This window comes from Melitaea cinxia, chromosome 21 (genome assembly GCF_905220565.1).
Source record: "Melitaea cinxia chromosome 21, ilMelCinx1.1, whole genome shotgun sequence".
In the NCBI taxonomy this organism is placed as follows: Eukaryota; Metazoa; Arthropoda; class Insecta; order Lepidoptera; family Nymphalidae; genus Melitaea; species Melitaea cinxia.
Window position 1 is genome coordinate 7,591,938 of NC_059414.1, and position 19,466 is coordinate 7,611,403.

General features: G+C 32.8%; 2 protein-coding genes across 2 annotated transcripts; one reads left to right on the forward strand and one right to left on the reverse strand.

Annotated features, from left to right (window-relative positions):
* The first annotated feature begins 13,649 nt into the window (after positions 1-13,649).
* On the forward strand, positions 13,650-14,490 carry LOC123664017 (larval cuticle protein A2B-like). Its single transcript, XM_045598647.1, has 2 exons — positions 13,650-13,791; positions 13,885-14,490. Exons 1-2 carry the CDS (start codon positions 13,783-13,785, stop codon positions 14,389-14,391), a joined length of 516 nt encoding a protein of 171 aa, XP_045454603.1. The 5' UTR covers positions 13,650-13,782; the 3' UTR covers positions 14,392-14,490.
* A 1,474-nt stretch (positions 14,491-15,964) lies between these two features.
* Positions 15,965-18,901, reverse strand: LOC123664141 (cytochrome c oxidase subunit 5B, mitochondrial-like). Its single transcript, XM_045598743.1, has 3 exons — positions 18,870-18,901; positions 17,519-17,634; positions 15,965-16,350 (listed from the first exon to the last, which is right to left on the reverse strand). Exons 2-3 carry the CDS (start codon positions 17,631-17,633, stop codon positions 16,175-16,177), a joined length of 291 nt encoding a protein of 96 aa, XP_045454699.1. The 5' UTR covers position 17,634; positions 18,870-18,901; the 3' UTR covers positions 15,965-16,174.
* Positions 18,902-19,466: the final 565 nt, after the last annotated feature.

The following is a 19,466-nucleotide window of genomic DNA, read 5'->3' on the forward strand; positions in this document are numbered from 1 at the left end:
TTTGCTTAAAACTATTACTTTCGTACTTAAGCGGCATAAATAATTAATCACTAGATGGCTCTGAAGTCTGTTGTTCATAATAATCCCTATTACTCTACTTCTCCACTAATATTATAAAAACAAAAGTAATCTTGTTTGTCTGTGTTACGATTTCACGCTTAAACTACAAAACCAATTTTATGTTTAAATTTTATACTGATATAGAATAGACACTGGAAAATGACATAGGCCATCCATCACAAAAAAGGTTTAAGGGATGAAGAAGGTAATAAAATATTGTGCTCAGATATCTGATAACAAATAAACAAATAAATATTAGTTTCAACGTTTTTGAAATTTCGCCCTGTGTGTATTTTATCGTATGGAAGTTCCAAACAAAATAACTTTTTCACGCCTATCCTAGGAACCGATTATGATGAGTTCTGGTACAAAAATAGACAACGCCCTGATATTTTGCTGTAAAAAGGCATAAAGGTGATAAAGGGGTTAATAGGGATAGATAAGGGGTAATAGTGGTCGAAAACTCGTATTGGCAAGTCGTCATATTAGAAGACGAACCCATGAATAGTTTTTTATGTGTATGTGATTAATCGTCAAATATGTGAACCTATTGAAGCGTTGCACATAGCTAGGCTTTAATTATTTGTGCTCGATTACTGTAAAATAGTGAGGTCTTATTCCTCCTCGATTACGTTATTTTGTACAAGTTTATTATTATTTTACGCAATTACATAGAATTCTATAGACCGAGAGCCCAGGAAGGCCAGACTTTCGTCATTTCATAAAAGCTGAAAATTTCTCAGTGCATGCTTCCAACAACGATAGAAGCAATGGCTAAATATGATGTTTAACTCGTGGTTACTTTGGCAGATACCAGGTATCAAAGGCGTATAAAATTCTAGTAGTAGACTACTCGGGATTGGAGCTATTGAAATTGACCGGCTACTTAAGAAAAATCTTTTAATACTTAGGTACCCAAGTGGCACGTCTGAAGATCAGTTTTATACTATGACGTAAGTTCAGTTTCAAAAGTTTGTGGCTCTAATTGATGTGATATCTAATATTTTTTCGAATAAAACATTAAAAAATTACGCAATAGGAAATGACGTGAGTTGCCACTTTGTACTCTTTAATATCAATTAAGTCTATAATACTAAATAACATAGTTTTATTATATCTTATGCACTTATGAAACTGACACGTATGTATTACTTTAATTTTAATATGTTTCTATTTAATATTTGACAGCTCTTTGAATATAAATGCAAGTGTTACTTGTTAAGCAGGCCATATAAGGGCAAGGTGTTATGAATTATCTAATGTATAAAGAACGAGATCAACCACACACGCACTTGATATAACTCGCAGCTGTGACCCAAAAAGTTAATTGTTTTGCAGCCGCTTTTACTATTTCCATACTCCTTTACATAAAGCGCTTTGACAAACTCTCTGGTGTACCTAAAGGTACGTGTGCCGTGCTGGATGCGCCTAAACACAGACAGTCGCGGGTTCGATTCCCACTCGGAATGGATATTTGTGTTTATAATAAAATCCCACAAACAATTTTAGAATTGTTTTAACACAAATTTAAAGAATTTATTTAAAAAAAATTAATGGATAAAGCGGACGCTGTATTTTATGCAACATATTACTAATTTGTACTAAAACACAGTTAATACATTATTTTTCAAAAGAGTAACTGAGGAGTTTCTTGCCGATTCTTCTCTGCAGAATTTATATTCCGAATCGGTTGTAGCTTTACTTTTATACAAATAATAATTTATTTTTAAAGTTTTAATTTGTAAAATAACGATTCGAAAATGCTCATGGGGCCTATTTGAATAAAACTGTTTTTGATTTTGATTTATACAAACATTTATTTCCTGTCTGATTGTTAGTCCTTGTCTCTGACAGATCGACAGCTTAACGTGCTCTCCGCCGTGCCTCGGAGAGCACGTTTAAGCTGTCGTTCCCCGTTCTTATCACCTGAGAGTGATCGTATGAAAAATATATCCACCAAGCCGCTTTGGAGCAGTGTGGTGGATTAAGCTCTGATCTGAGGATCTCTCTGAGGGAAAGAGGCCTATGCCCAGCAGTGGGATATTACAGGCTGAAACGTTACATAAAGTTATTTAAAATGCAATTGAAAATGATATATTTTACACACAACAAATATAAACTGAACTTTAGTTTTATAATTTTTTCATTATTTTTCATTATCTGAAATAAATGTTGAAACAATCTTTAGATATACAACTGAAATTGATATATAAATAGTAATAATTGTATAGATGATGTTCTGTTTAAGGGGATCCCAGACGAATTCGGCCGTTTTCATGTGCTATAAAGTGTACGTTAAAGTTACGTTAAAAATATCAAATAAATATATGTTGTAACTCAGATTCAGTTTATTAATGTGACTGTAAGATAATTGTATAAAATTCTCTAAATAAAGAGAAATAATTGTTTACCTGGACCTCCTTTCGCGTACAAAAATCGTATAGGCTTTCTAATTTTACTACTTACAATAGTGAATATTTTTTTTATTAATTAAGAATTCTGTACTTAATATTTCTACAGAAGGGTTTTTTATTATGTGCCGTATTTTATTAGAAAATCGTAAAAATATAATTTTTGGTTATTTGCCGGGCGACAGGCGACCCGCGGCAGACGGCCAGAGGCCTTTGTACGGGGAGCTTGTGTCGCTCGTCATCGCACGCTGCTCTTGCTTACGCGCAAATCTATTTACTTTTTTTAATCCAAGATAGGCATCAAAATGTAACAGGTAGACAGACTTACTGTTGAATTTTGCAATTGTATTTACTTCAAATAAAAAAATAATTTAAATGATTAATTTTGAGCTGTGTAAATGTAAAGCTGCTTAGCTTGTGGTCTAAGATCCGAACCTAAAGTCGATCTTCACCGAGCCAATAATAGAATAAAATATAAATTTAGTATATCTATACAAATAAAATTGGAGCGGCTGCTTTTAATATTAAAATAACCGCTTTTTACTAAATTCATATGGATGTATACACGATACACAAAAATAGCATTTTGACAATTTTTGTCTATCTGTATGTCTGTTTGTTCCGCCTAATCTCTGAAACGGCTAGACCGATTCTGACGGAACTTTCACTGGCAGATAGCTGATATTAGTAAGGAGTAACTTAGGCTACTTTTATTTTAGAAATTTATTTATTTTATAACTGCGAACTGAACAACAAGTAACAACTAGTAATTAATATAATTTTATAGCCTAAATGATCGACACGACAATAAGAAAATTAAATAATAATTATGGATGATCACAACTTGTACGCAAGCTCTTGGTCTAGGAAACGGACCAATCGCATGTCCTAAGTAGTACAAGCTAGAGCCGGTAGATGGCCGAGTTTAATAACCTTTACGTAATACTGATCAGGTGAAGTGCGGGTGGGTGGGGTGTGGCAAAGTCTAAATGCTCAAGGTCATTGAGAAGGGGGAGCCTCTTAATAGGAACGGTAAATAAAATTCTAGCTGCTAGAAACAGCTTCAAAATGGTTACCTAATCGACTTAAAAAAAGTTTAACTTTATGAAAAAACGTTACAACAATTATATCTGCATATTTTAAAATTGTACGTGTTGTAGAGTACTTCTATATTTTTTTATATGTTAATAACATAGCAAGACATTAACAGGATTTGGAATATAAATATCGGATCATACTAATAACATTGCCTTTAATGTCCATTAGGCGCCTGAACATTTTACCTAGAATGTAAGTTTAAAAAGTAAAAATAAATAGAAAAGAATAAGTTTAGATTGTCTTAAATATTTTTTATTATTATATTTACTGCTTTCGTCATAAATATTGAATTCGTATTTTAAAACTACTACGTACTACTTTTTGAGTAATCGTTAATAACGCGTATTTACTTGACTATTTTTTCATCTTTCTACGATTAACTTGTCGATGTAATTAAAGTATATTTTTGTCTCGTCTATATACGTTATTGTATATATAACTATTATTAACATATATATTTATTTTTTTTATACATCTAGGTCGACAAATGAGCGTAGGTCTCACCTGGTCGTGATAGATCACCGTAGCCTATAGACACCTGCATAACCAGAAGTATCACTAGTGTGTTGCCGACCATATCCCAGATTCCCCCCAGGAGCTCTGATCGCCTTACTTATCAACAGGAAAACAACACTGCTTGAAAGTAGTATTATTTAACTGGAATCTTCTGTAAGGTCAATGTATTTCCCCAGTCGGGTTGCTACAGGTTTGGCCAGAATATATCTTGCTGTGCCCTACCTCAGTTAAAGAAAGAAATGTGTTCATAAGTCAGCTGCTACCTAAAACAATGGAAATAAATTGTCTACACTGGGAATAGAGGATCGTGCCTAATCGTGCGTTATTCTAATAATCTGAATAAATTCAGTGCCCTATAAACATTTGTTTACTTGCTACTTGTGTCTTCTTTCAACATTATGAACCAGATATACTAATTTTATTGTATTAAATACTTTTTTTTATTATAGTTTATTGTTGTATAAATTAGTCAATGTTGAAACGTTGCATTGATAATGCAAACAATAAGATTCAGTATATGTTCGTGATATGCCTTTCTCTTGTCGAATTATGACATTACGGTGCTAGTATATAAGGAGCTCGGGCAACCCTTGGTAGTCACAGGCATTCATTTGGTCTTAGCGTATCTACCAAAGAACAATGAAGGTATTATTATTTTTAAATATTATTCCAATTACACTTTTACTATTAGGCAGAGTAGGGTAGAAAGATTTTTTTTTAATAATTAAATATAATTCCCCCCTAATAAAATTCCCCCCTAACAAGTAATCCCAGCCTCTCTCCAGCGACAGGCTGGCCTCAGCGAAAAAGCCAGACTTCTTCACCATGGGGATTGTCCGGCTCACCTCTGAACAATCCCGACGACGCCATGTCTAAAGGACCGGGTTCCCATCCCGGCCCGACACGGGCACGGGTGCGTTACTGGAGGCGCATTAAGTAGAGATTCCTACGCACCCCCGTTTGTCACCTGCAAACGGAGACCTTGTCAGCGGCCTCCTCTCTCATCCGCTCGTCATTCTCCTTCTTGGACATTCACTTCTCGTGTCGCAGAAGGAGACCATCGCCTTCCAGGATTCGTTGTCGCCGAGCATCGCGTTGATGATGCTCGGCAGTGAAAAGTCCCCTCCGAGGACTGTCGTCAGATCGCGACGCAGCGCCAAGAGTTTAAGAGGAAAGGGTACCGGCTCTTTCTCCATACAAACGTAGTCGACTGTTTTCTCTCTGGTTAATGACACTAGATCAAATTTTTTTGTGACATAGAACTCTTTGCTGCCATGACCATGCCCCTATGTTTTGATTTTTTTCATATTCTTATTATCATAGGAAGTAGGAGACTTCAAAAACTCGAAATATTGCATGACTTTTTGTACATTTTCGGACAGTTATTAAAAAAATATATATGCATATTTTCAAAAAAATGAACACATAGGGGCATAGCCGAAGGCTTCTTTTTTTTGTAAAAAAAAATTAAAAAAAAAATTGTGTGAATTAAAAACATGTTTTGAGGAGAAAACAGCCGACTACGAAACACTGTTTTGGTCAAAAATTATCTACCTAAAACGGTCTGAGCTGCAGTTGTCCCTTTCTTGCTTTTTGGGGGATAGGTCTGGGGGAGGGAAGGGTCAAAGCAATACGTATATACGCCAGCGAAGTGATGCCTCATAGTCGATAATTATATCGATACACTAGTAATGTAATTTTTAGTCGACATTTTCTAAAATTCGTATTAACAAAATTAAATAATTTCTCTTTTCATAACTACAATAAAACCGTATTTGGATGCGGTTTTCTTTGTAACACTGTGCAAACCTGGGCTAACGAAGAGTTTAGCTAACAAATAACAATGATAATTATGGTAATTGGTATCAAATTAAAGGGCTCAATACAAGGATTTCAAAGAAGTCATCATTACAGCCTATACAGTCCACTGTTGGACATAGGCCTCCACAAGTTTACGCCAAAAATAACGTGAACTCATGTGTTTTGCCCATAGTCACCACGCTGGGCAGGCGGGTTGGTGACCGCAGTACTGGCTTTGTCGCACCGAAGACGCTGCTGCCCGTCTTCGGCCTGTGTATTTCAAAGCCAGCAGTTGGATGGTTATCCCGCCATCGGTCGGCTTCAAAGAAGTATATTATGATTATTATTACCGTAATGCTAATAAAAAATACAATAAGAAAGTTAAAAAAATTAAGACTCTGCTCTTTCCCATGCCTATGCCAAGCAAGCTGCGAGCCGCGCTTCTTCCTCGCCTCCTAGGCGAAAATCAACTACGGGGTTTACTCTTTCCAATATATTTTTTTTTTTATCAATTTCGGAATACTCTGTAAAAAGTTATGCATGGTCAAAAATAAAAATAAAATATAGGTACGTGGCGACTTTAGAACCTCCTGTTTTTTTTATCGGTAAAAAATTGCTTAGTTGTTATCTTGACATTACTGAGGAGCAGATTATTAAACTTGATCGAATCTATGTACCTATGCGATTCGCATTTGGATTTCGCAAATAGAATCATATTTCTGAATTGCGTAAAAAATCCAAGTGGCACCAGTGGCGTAGCATACTTTGGAATGTCCCTGCATCAAAATTAGTAGGGGAAGGGGCACATGAAGGGTAAAGATTTCTCACAAAAAAATGTTTCCATTAAATTAAAATAAATATTTATTGATTATCAGTTATTACTTCCTCCTAGAATAGACAATAGTGAGTGTAGTCTGCTGTAACTGTTCCTGTTCCATCGAAGTCCTTAGGTAATTTTTTATCAGTTTTAGTTTTGAAAAACATCAAGTTAAACCTCCGGAAAACTGGATGTAAGGCTATTAAATTTTATCAGCAATAATTCCATGAGTTTCTTAATGGAATGAATGTTTTAAATTTCAGATTTTAAGCTAATTTAAAGAGATTGTAGTTCCAAGCTGAAGAGTTATCAGCCTTGACCTGCTACAATAGATGCGAGGGATCGCTTGCTTCAGCCTGTAAGGCTAATACTATTAGTGAATTCTTATGAATCTCCCGCATCTATATGCGGGGGATTCACAGGCGCATAGCCTGAAGAAGAGATTCAACGCTGCCTCCAGGTCTTACAGGTAGTAAATCGCTAGGGCAAAGTTCAAACACTAGCAGAATTGGCGAGAGACTATTGGGCTTTCCAAATGGAACCTGTGCCTTTTGTCTACTAACACTTGCATTATTGCGCGAACCTGAACCACTTAAATTTATTTAAGATCTAACAACAACTTTTCGAGTTATATCTAATAATACGTTTTTACTTGACTATTTTTACCGCATAACTTTTTACTGGGTGTACCGATTTTGATGATTTTTAATTTAATCGAAAGCTCGTGTTTATCGTGTAGTCATATTTAAGCTTCATCCACATCTGATAACAACTTTTTGAGTAATCTTTAATAATTGTTATTAATTTGTCGTATCACATGTCGATGTAATTGGAGTCGGTTTTTTTTTCCTTTGCGAGCAAGTCGAAATCGGTCCACCCACTTAAAAGTTCTGAAGTAACATATATACAAAAAAAAATACAGTCGAATTAAGATCCTCCTCCTTTTTTGGAAGTCGGTTAAAAGTCAATATGATACGTATTATTATTTTTTGTTGGTGTACAATAAAGTGTATTGTTATCTTATGTCATGTTAATCAACCACTCTTTAAAAAAATTGAATTGATTACGTAATTTGCCTAACTAAAAAAACATAAATAAAATAATAATTGCAAAAGCCGCCTTCATGATTTTTGTAAGTGTACAAGTACATGTGTGAAATTGTTGTGATTTATTTAGCTATCTTTGTGTAATTATTGAATTTTTATCTTGTTCCAGCCTTTTCAGTTGACTTTATAATAGTTGTTCTTCACGTGGCGTTCTGCAGGCGGCTTTTCTTGTTTTTTTTTTTTTTTTAATTATAATATTATTTTTAACCATTGTTATATCGCCGCAATTATATGTTAATTAATACATATAGCCTATAGGTATCTATGTATTAATAACTGCGACAAACATGAGACATTACAAATGATATAGGTACTAAGACAAACGTTTTATACTATGTATGTACTACATTACATATATATACTATACTTACACTTATACTATATACTACATGTATACACTATAATTATGTATGTATCTCAATACCCATTCTTACACACACCTCAACCATGTAGGTAATTACATACCTAATTCATAAATAAAGTACCTCAGTATTTTGATAATTACCCACAAAAATATAGTAATGTATCAAGTCACAAAGAATATCCAAGTCAAAATAATAAAACATAATAATAAGTAGTTTACGAAATCCAATAATAGTAAGCCGAGTCACAGCAATACGATGCAGGACAAATTCAATAAAACAAGCCAAATTCAGAAAAATAGCACTATGCGCTATATGTATTCGTAGTCAATCACAAACGAAAGATGCGAATACTAAAATATCGTCAAATTAATAGCTGAATAGCCGGTGCACGCACACTAACAACTCGACAGTCACACATAGAAAAACGGAGCGGAGATGGCGCGGGGCGCGGTAGCGGCATGCAGCGCGACAGAAACATTTTATTCAAATACCTATTTTTGAAAAGTCTCTCCGGTACCCTTTCCTCTTAAGCGCAGTCGGGCCGCTGTGCTTAAGCTGAATAAAAAAAAAATAACCCGAATTTAGCATTTACAAAAAATAACAATAGTCTCAACAGTATTTTTTACAACAGGAGTTCTCCCTATCCAACTATATACGTCTCTACGTACACTAAAATTACCAGCGAGCACCTACCAGCTATAACAAAAAGCAGCAGATAAGTAAGTGAGCTAAACACATGCAGATTGGTGGGAAAATGTATCCAAAGTGAGCTCAATCAATCTGAGTAACGATTACTACTACCTTTATAAACTGTCACACTAACGTTTACAAAATATAGTGTATAAAAATTTAATAATTTTTTATTCGCTAACCCGTTGATGTACATTTGGTTTAGGTTCGTGTCATCGACTACCCGGCTTAGTGGTTATTAGTCGAGATTAGACAAATAATAATAATAATAATAAATAATAATAAAAACAGTTTATTGACAGACGGATAGTAACAATTTTACATTTATAAAAGAGTGTGTGTGTGTGCGAGTGTGTTTGTGTGTGTGTGTGTGTGCGTGTGTGTGCGTGTGAGCGTGTACGCGTGTGCAGACCAGACAAGTTTCAAGAAGGTTTTTGTTTATAATGTCAAAAGTCCTTTAGTTTCAGGCATATATAGTATACATGTCTTAAGTTTTCTGCAACACGCTGCTTTCTAAGCATACTTATATAGTATTTAGCTTTCACATTTTATTCTAAGAGTATCACGGCTTTGCTAGTGATAGGCGAGCCTTAGTACTTTGCAGAATATCATCGAGCGTAATTACATACATGATCTTGAACTAGAGTGGGTAACAATGGCATATAAAATCTGTGTCAGCTCCAACCGGCTTGAGTGCATTACACAACACACACACGAGTCCTTCTATGAATACACGTTGATTGTTGTTGCTATTACTGTTGCTCGCGACTTCGTTCGCTGTAAACTTAAAAAAAAAAAACGACAATTCTATGTTCTGTAAGATTCGTGCATTTTTTAAACGAAAAAACATAACTTTAGTACCAAAAGTAGTAGATTCCATTATTTATAAAAATACATACACCAACGACTATACATATGTAGGGATAGTAACCCTTTTTATGCCATTCAAGAGTGAAATAAAAAAAAATCTTAAATACGTTTTTCTTTGATTACATTAAAAAACATTTCCAGAAATTTTGATAAAACCACATAATTTTCGTACAAACTTAACGCACCTTTTTACTCTTTAAGGAGATGGAATTTAAAAATCCATAAATACGTAATTTAATATTTAATATTATTTTAGAGCCTAAATACCGCATTTTATTATTTTTTTTAAATATTTTTTTTTATATATTTTTACTCTACATCTATAAATTTATTATTCTATATCTTCAAGAGATGCATTTCTGAAAAAAAAAATTAAGCTAATTTATGAATTTATAGATGAACCTCGCTCTTTTAGTATAATTTTTACGCAGTATTTGTACAATATACTTGGCAAAACTCAATGTTAGGTAGCATAAAACTAATTACCAATTAAAACTAAAAATGGCCTTGCTTCAAACTTCATGACGTATTTTTTGCAAGGCTAAAATTAAATAAACAAAGCTTAATCATTTTCATTTTAATTCTATTTCAATTAGTACAATTTCAAAACATATTTTATCTTTTTTTAGCTTCTTACACACACTATGACATTAACTATAAGCATAATTTTTATAAGCGAATAACAAGATGTTACATTATTTCGCTTTTTAACCGACTTCCAAAAAAGGAGGAGGTTCTCAATTCGACTGTATTTTTTTTTATGTATGTTACATCAGAACTTTTGACCGTGTGGACCGATTTCGACAAATTTTGTTTTAATCGAAAGGTGTTGTGTGCCAATTGGTCCCATTTAAATTTATTTGAGATCTAACAACTACTTTTCGAGTTATATCTAATAATGCGTTTTTACTTGACGCTTTTTTCGTCGACCTACGTTGTATTATACGACATAACTTTTTACTGGATGTACCGATTTTGATGATTTTTAATTCTTTCTTTGTTAGAAAAAGGATATCTCTAGTTTGGTACCATGATAAGAAAACCAGGATCTGATAATGGGATCCCAGAGAAATCGAGGGAACTTCTTGAAAATCCGCAATAACTTTTTACTGGGGGTACCGATTTTAATAATTTTTAATTTAATCGAAAGCTGATGTTTGTCATGTGGTCACATGTGAATTTTATTGAGATCTGATAACTACTTTTTGAGTAATCTTTGATAACGCGTAGTTAATTGACTATTTTTTCGTCGATCTACGTTGATACTCGTCGATGTAATTGAAGTCGGTTTTTTTTCGTTTGCGAGCAAACACAATTATGTATCAACCAAAGCTATTTAGTATGTATTTGAATTGTTCACGAGATAGCCTCATTATCTCAATATAAAAAGCATTTTCTTGTTTTTGTTTAACGTTTTTAAAACTTATTGTTATAGGTATACTCGTATATCGTAACGAAGCCGAGTCAACATCTTTATTGAAGGTGACGGTCATCATTGGACGATAAATTTCATATGTCGAATTCATCGACCTCGTTATGAAAAATAACGTAATAGACGAATGTGAAAAAAACCTAGTATAAAAGCTTTTTATCAATATATTGTATGTGTACTAACGACCCGACTCGGCTTTGCTCGAATAATACGTATATTGTATATGCGATCTTACAAAACAACGAGGGTCGTGGAGAGTCGCCACATCGGTGTGAAACATTTTTTTATTTGCCGATAATTTCCAAGATTTATTTCATTTATGTATACTTAATTGTACACAACAAATAAATTATTAAACATAGTTTTAAGACAGTTAGATATTACGTATTACAATGGATTAACTTATGCTTGATTAGCTGTTTTTTCCGACAACTGAATTTAAATTATTTTGGGTAAAGAATTCTCATAATTAAAATTATATAGAGCGCGTTGATGTCTCTTCCACGTACATATGACATGTTTACGACATCAATCTTCTAATTTAGAAACGTTAAATTAAAAATGAATATAATTGCCTTTATTATACTATCAACTGTTGATGAATTACTAGCAATACCCGTGCGGATAATTCGCACTCAATAAGTAAAAATTTACCGACCGTCAATCATGTTGACGTTGTTTTAAAACTAAAGTCGTCATCTATATATATGTAATATTATAATTAATTAATTTACAAAAAAAGCAATAACAAATTTTTAATCGTAGCCGGTAGAGCAAGCAATTATCTATAAAATGATATATAATTTATGTGGAACAATTAAAGCCTCTTTTTCTAAAAAGGGAGGAAAACATCTTAAGCCTTAGCGTATTAATATATATGATAACAACGAATAGAAATTGAAACAGGTCTATGCATTTCTCCTTTTTTCGACAGCTCGTGATCATGACAATCAATTAAATAAATTTAAACTCGTTTTAGTTTCCTTGAAATTTTAAAATTGAATGAAAGCCCACCAGAACTAACACTAAGACCAGAAATAAACATTTGCATAAAAGTACACATCTGCTTTGAGTATAATCAAACCCGCAACCTTCTTGTCTCTAAGTAAAATAAATTATTTACCGCAGAGACTAAATCATACGTAACGCACATTAAACGGTCCTACCGTTGTAGACTTTCAGTTAAGTGACATTGTTGTATATTAACGGACAGGCTTTTTTAAAGGTTGATGTGCTCGGCGCTCGCTTATGAAAAAGTAATCACTCTATTATTCAAATGCGTTAGACATTATGGTATAGTGTCGCTCGCTTGAAAATGTTAAACAGATGACTCATTCCTATAAGCTTGTTATGTTGTGGCTTTGTGTTGATTTGTACATACTTGTATAATCGGCTACTTATAGAACAAAAATAAGTCATGTCATATAAATTTCTCAAAATATTGTAGATATTGTATGCATTTTCTGAGAACATTTACCATAGTAGTGTATATTTTTTTGACACCATCAGAAAATAGACATTACAACAAACAAAAAACTCACCTACTTTAAAAAAAACTGATATTTTGACAAGAGAAGGGTCATTCGGGTGATTTCTCGACATTGAGGTCAAAATAAGGTAAAAAAAATAATTATTTTAAATTAAAAAAAATTACAGTGTATTTGAGACATAAAAAGGTAAGTATTCACCAAACTTGGTTTTTTGAATTTTTCACATGAATTTTGAGGTTATGTGAAAAAAAATTTAAATACGATAGTTGTAGATCTTTTTATTATTTCTACAACTTTGCCATTTAACTTTTTTCCATAGAACTTGTATTTTAGCTGGAAATCGAGATAAGCCGTTTTTACCCTTAAACCCTTAAACCCTCACCCGCCTCCCTATCTACCAATTCCCGACCTCAGATCGACCGTAATTTATTTTTTCTTTCATTTTCGTTGTATTCTCTTGTTTTTCCAATAGATTTCATCCTACTATATTTTTTTTTCACTTTTTACCATTTTCAAAGGCTAAAGAGTTTACAAAAGATAGGTACTTTATGACGTGTTTTATTTAACCATGTTACCAAGTTTCAATGAAGAACACTGATTCAGATCTTTGAATTAATACAAATAAATATGACAAATAACTATTAAAAAATTAAAATTAAAATTGTTATCTCTTTTATGGCAGTCAAACAAGTAAATAATCACACGATTAATAAACAAACAATTAAAATTCAGAATATTATCAAGTAAAATGTCAATTTGAGAAATTATACATAGTCCCTAGGTCCCTATTTAAGCACACAATAAGTTGTAGTTAAGGCGTTCGCCAAAAGATATTAGTAATATAAATAATATTTAATAGCAGTTGCCTTTTTGAAACTTTTTTGTTTTCTAATCAAAATGATACATCAAATTTTATTTGTGTTTTTTGTTGCTGTATGTACTCGTATCAATTCAAATAGAGTTAAATTATATGCTCTATTTGCTCAAGAGTTTAGTTACTTACTCTGTGACAAGATCACGTCTGTAATACGGAACATTCTGGTGAACGCAGCGTTTCTATAAATACGAGCAATGTCGTGATTGTGTTCGTTATTGCTTCAAATCCTTTTATCGCAAGCATTGGCAACATGATTCAGGTAATTTTTAATTAATTACTTGTAACTAATTACTATAATAACTAGTCAAATTATTTACTTAGTTTGTTGTAAAGAAAGACATTTCTGTTACAGATATTGATTTTTGCATTTATCGTTAATGGAGTTTTGAGTATAATAGTCACTGACTCACCACCAAGGAGCACCGAGTACAACTACTGGTACGACATAGTAGATCCTTCCACTGGTGATGCAAAAAGTCTTTACGAAATTAAACAAGGAGATGTTGTTAAAGGATCATATTCAGTCTTAGAACCTGATGGAACAAAAAGAACCGTTGATTACACCGCTGATTCGAAAAATGGCTTCAAAGCGATTGTTCGTAATGAACCTGTCACCCAGAACGATCTTAATAAACCTCATATCAACTACGATCCAAGCAATGTACATGATTCTGAAGGAAATGTTTATGTTTACCCTCTTCCATACTTAAAAAGGGTGCCGCAACCAAACTTTTCTTTGGACAATTTTGTTAATAATAATGAAGCAAAATATTTTACTTCTGGCAATGACACGTCTTCTGAAAGTCTTAATTTCAATAATGGAGTATATTTCAGACCTAATTATAATACGCGTTATTAACTTCCAGATAATCGTATTATGTTAAATTCTATTTAATTTAAGAGTAGTATGATCAATGTTATTGTGATATTATTTAAAATATATTAATATTTTCAAGGTTTTCTGAGTATTTATTACTGTTGAAAGGGAAGCCGTCAAACGCACTCAAATGGAAGTAGAGCTTAATAAAAAAATAGTAAATCAATAAGATTATGAATTGTTCCTATGCACATTACATAAAAATGAGTTTTTTACGAAAATATACATAGATTATTGTAAAATACAAGCAAATATGATTGAATATCTTAAATTTTAATTAAGAAATCTTTTTTCGAGTCCCGAATTATCTGATATCATCAGCGAATTGGTAAAAAAATATAATTAACCAAAAAATTACCCGTGCATTTTAAATTATTTCATAAAACTTCTTACATACATTATTTCATTAAAATCTGTTAAATAATTAGAACTCAATATGTAGAACCAGCAGTTAGTAAGACTTAAAATAAAAAGGAACATTAGCAAAGCATTTAAAGTAAGTGGTAATGGATTAAGGTCACATAATGTAGGTTGTTAGCGAAACTATTACCTTAACTTTGAAGATAAAATATTTAACATCCTTAAGTTAAACTACAAAAGTTTTTTATAGTTTCATTTTTCAAATCGTTAATTCAACATTTTGATGTTATTTTTAATACAATAAATAATAAGGCATTTGATCAGTAATTGGAACAATTGGTCGCCTATTGGTCGAAATTCGACCATGTTTAAAAATTCAAATTTAATAAACCAAAAAATAACGAAAATAAATAATCTTTTTTAAAAAAATCAATTTGACTACAGACTGATCAACAAAAGAGTATAGTATGCGTGTGTGTATCAAATTCATGGTAGTGTGTGTAATTTTTTTTATTGATTTAATATATTTTTATGCATAGTTTTTAAAACATATTAGCATTCTGCACTCCTTCTCTATATAAACTATAAGTGTGCGAAATTTCATACTCCTCCGTCCGTGCAATTTTTGTAAAAAGGGGTTACAAAGTTTTTGCTTCACGTATTAATATATATATGTAGATATTATCACTCGCTTCAATCTGTAATATTCCACTGCTGAGCATAGGCCTCTTTCTTAAATCCACCACGTTAACGTTAACGTTGACGTGGTGGATAACGTTAACGTTAATCCACCACGCTGCTCCAATGCGCGTCGGGGGATTAGAATAATGTGGTGGTATGTTTTTGTATAATGAATTATAATTATTTTGGTTATTATCTATACTTATATTATAAAGCTGGAGAGTTTGTTTGTTCGGTTGGTTGCTTGAACGCACTAATCTCAAAAAGTACTGGTCCGATTTCAAAAATTCTTCGAGTGTTAGATAGTACATTTATCAAGGAAGGCTATAAAATATAGATATATCATCACTCTAAGGCCAATAAAAGCAGAGTGCTCGCGGACGAAGTCGCAGGCAGAAGCGAGTTATAAATAAAGATTGAATATTATCTATTGGTAATTTCTATTGAAATCAAGTAACATTTTTTACACATTAAATAATAATATTAAAATTGTAATACGTAAGTAAAACTATAATTGAGAAAGAAAACTTTTCTATTACATTTTCTTTTAAAGTGGTTACAATTTTAAATATTTTTTGTTATAGTTAATGTATGAAAATTAATTAAAATGCTATAATCTTCAATTTCCCTGACTAAATTTATAGTCGGCTACATTACAGCCGAATTTGCGGGTAAATCTTACAAACAACATTGTGAATGAAATAATTAATACAAATAATAACAATTATAGTGGCGCAATAGGACACAATTCGAACCAGTAACCGCAACCGCATCGCTTCGGTATGCCCTGATGGAGCCACATGTACTCAATGTGGTTGGTTTCAGGGTAGCAGACGCAACCTACGAGCCGCTTATTGAAGGCACTTGGTATAAGATTAGGGCATTCCCATGTACCTGGACCTAATAGTAAAGAATATTAGTAAGTCTGAAAATTTAAGAAGATTTTTGTGTTTTATAATAAGTAAGTTTAATATAGTAGTAATACGATATAAGTGTTTTATTTTTAAAACGTTATAAGAGTATGTCAGGATAATACGCTCTTGCAATGTCACTAACATTTGCAACGTCTGGTGGGCGGATTAGGTATTATCTAAGATTACAACATTAAATCACGAGTTGAATAGCGGTAATAGCTGCTTAAAATGAAAAAATTCCTTATATTTATACACAGTTCTCGTACAAAGAAACAAAATCTTAAAACCATATAATTTCTTTATACATACATTGTAAAAAGAAATACGTTAAGGGGCGGCTTTATTGCTAAAGTAGCAAGCAATTACTGGGCTAAGATCTAGACTAGGTAAAACCGAATTAGAAAAACCGAATTATGGGGTTTTTGGGTGTGGAGGGTGGAGGGTGTAGGGGAATCTATACAAGGTAACACTGTCACACCTCAAAACCCCATGGTTATGGAGATATCCATGGTTAAAGTTTTGAGGTTAGAAGAAGAATTTAAAGCTAATATAATACCTTTGAGCTCGTACTGTTTGCATTGTGTGACAAATCGACACTTTTAAACAAAATAACGCGTCAGACATAATATTCTAATAAAATTAGTAACATTGCGTGCTAGAATATAGGTTTAGAAATTCGAAAAATACCCAAAACCGAATCGGAGCACCCCACTGTCCACGTGGTCTTGGTCTGTCCTACCCCTAGAGTGTTTTTTTTGTGCCGCGGAGGCGCGGAGGGAGGGCAGCCCTCGCCCGCCGTGCGAAAGCGCGCGAACGAATGCGTAGAGGAGCGGCTCCGCTGCGGAACGGAGCATGAGTGAGCGTGCTTTCGCACGCAAGGGCGGAAGGGCTGCACTACCCGCAGCGCCGGAGCCAAGCGTTCCTCTAACTTTCGAAATTCTTCTTCTAACCTCAAAACTTTAACCATGGATATCTCCATAACCATGGGGTTCTGAGGTGTGACAATGGTACCAGGGGTAGTGTTCCCCACCCTCTCCCCCCCTTCCCCCCACGGTCCCGAAATTCGGTTTTACCTAATCTAAAGCTTTACCAATTACTGTATTTCTTGACGATTTTTCTAATTTGTGTGAATACGTAATATTAATTTATCAAACCTTTTTTTATGCTCATCATGCGGAACGGGTCGCAGTCGCCAGCAAGATGGGCTAACAATTCTCTTTTTTCGATACCAGTCAGCTGGTCCAGGGTGTCGTGGAAAGCGCCATACATCCTAGCACCATTTCGCCGTATGAACGTTAAGGGTCGTAACAGTGACATTTTATCTATAGTTGTACATATAAAATCGAGTCTTAATTGTATTGTATATTATTTTTATATAATTATGATGTACTTTAATCTTTTTAGTTTTAAAATATTATCATAGAAAAATTGCTGACTATAAAATAATCACGCGTTATTTAATTAACTCACAAGATTGAACTTTTTAAAAATTCTAAATGATTCCAATTATATGTGAAATTTAATTATCTGACAGCTTCTGTTAACTGCCAAAGAAATATTTCCCAATAATATAAAATGATGAAATAACACAGATAGTTCGTAAAAAAGTTTATATGTTTTCTTAAAAACGTAAGAATATGGTAATTAATATAATTATAGCAGACTATATAATTATAGGAAAACGTAGTAATTATTTCTATAAATTAAATTAATATATAATTACATTAAAACATATCAAAATTTAAGTCACGGAGAATTTTATCATGGTCTATCTGTGTTCTAGAATCGCGAAAACAGATTTCATCGAAATAAGGTCGTCGATTGAGAGGCGTTTATTTATCCTACATTATTTAATTTTGTTAATAACGTTCTGCTTCACAATTATCCAATAAAGTAATAAAAAAATAGAAAACCTTGATTTTAATCGAAGGCTCAAAGCTCGTTAAAAAGTTAGTGTAGCTGTTATGCCGCCGAATTAGTTTTATTCCGCTGATTTTTCAAGTACAAAATTTATTTGACATATGTCTAGTAGCAATAAATAAGAAATATTTTTGATGAAACTTGCCTCTAAAGTGTAGCCTTGTCTTTATCTTGTTTTTTAAGTGTTTATTTACACGTGGATTAGGTATTACTGAAAGTCTATACGACGACGACGACGCCGAGTCTAGTCTATCCGAAATTGAAGCAATGAAAGAAAAAAGGAGCTTATTTGAAGACATGTATCCCATAATTCGATTATTAGAAGTGAATATTTCGTACTATAATGTCATTAATTTCGGTAAAAGTACATGATGATATATAAGAAAAAGAAAAAATAGGAATCTATATATTAATACGTGAAGGAAAAACTTCTTACCCCTTTTTACGAAAATTGTGCGGACGGAGGAGTATGAAATTTCGCACATTTATAGTTTATATAGAGAAGGAGTGCAGAATGCTAATATATATTTTTTAACTATACATTAAAAAATTAAATCAATAAGTAAGAAACATTACACAACCTACCATGTATTTGATACACACGCGTCAATCAAATTGAGAATAGATTATAGAGTATAGATTAATATTGTCTTTATTGAAAGTCGAACATAATAGCTAATAACTAATAAGTAGATATATGTTCAAACTTATAATTTAAATTAATTATGGTCGAATTTCGACCACTGGCGACCACTATTTTAAATAAAAACGTGTAGTTTGTAGCAATTTTTAAAACAACTAAAACGCAAAATAAAAGCAATACAATGGGATTCTAATGTTAAATGAACAACATGTATTTAAGCTAATTTTAATTTCTTTTTTTTTTTTTAATTTCATTGTTGAATTAGAATAGAAAGGTTTTACTTTAAATTTATACTTTATTTAGCCAGTGAAGAACAAGTTAACAAATTGTATAAAGGCAGCTTGTTTCCATTGAAATGCAAGTGATCTTTACGCCTGATATCAATCATACTGCTCTTATTACATTACTCGAATAAATGGTGTAGACCTAAAACACACAAAATAATAACCGTGAGACATGCATATTAAAAGTAACAGCGTTATATTTCATGCGACGACGCAACGGTAGGACATGGCAACGCCTGCGGCAGCCCGAAAGGG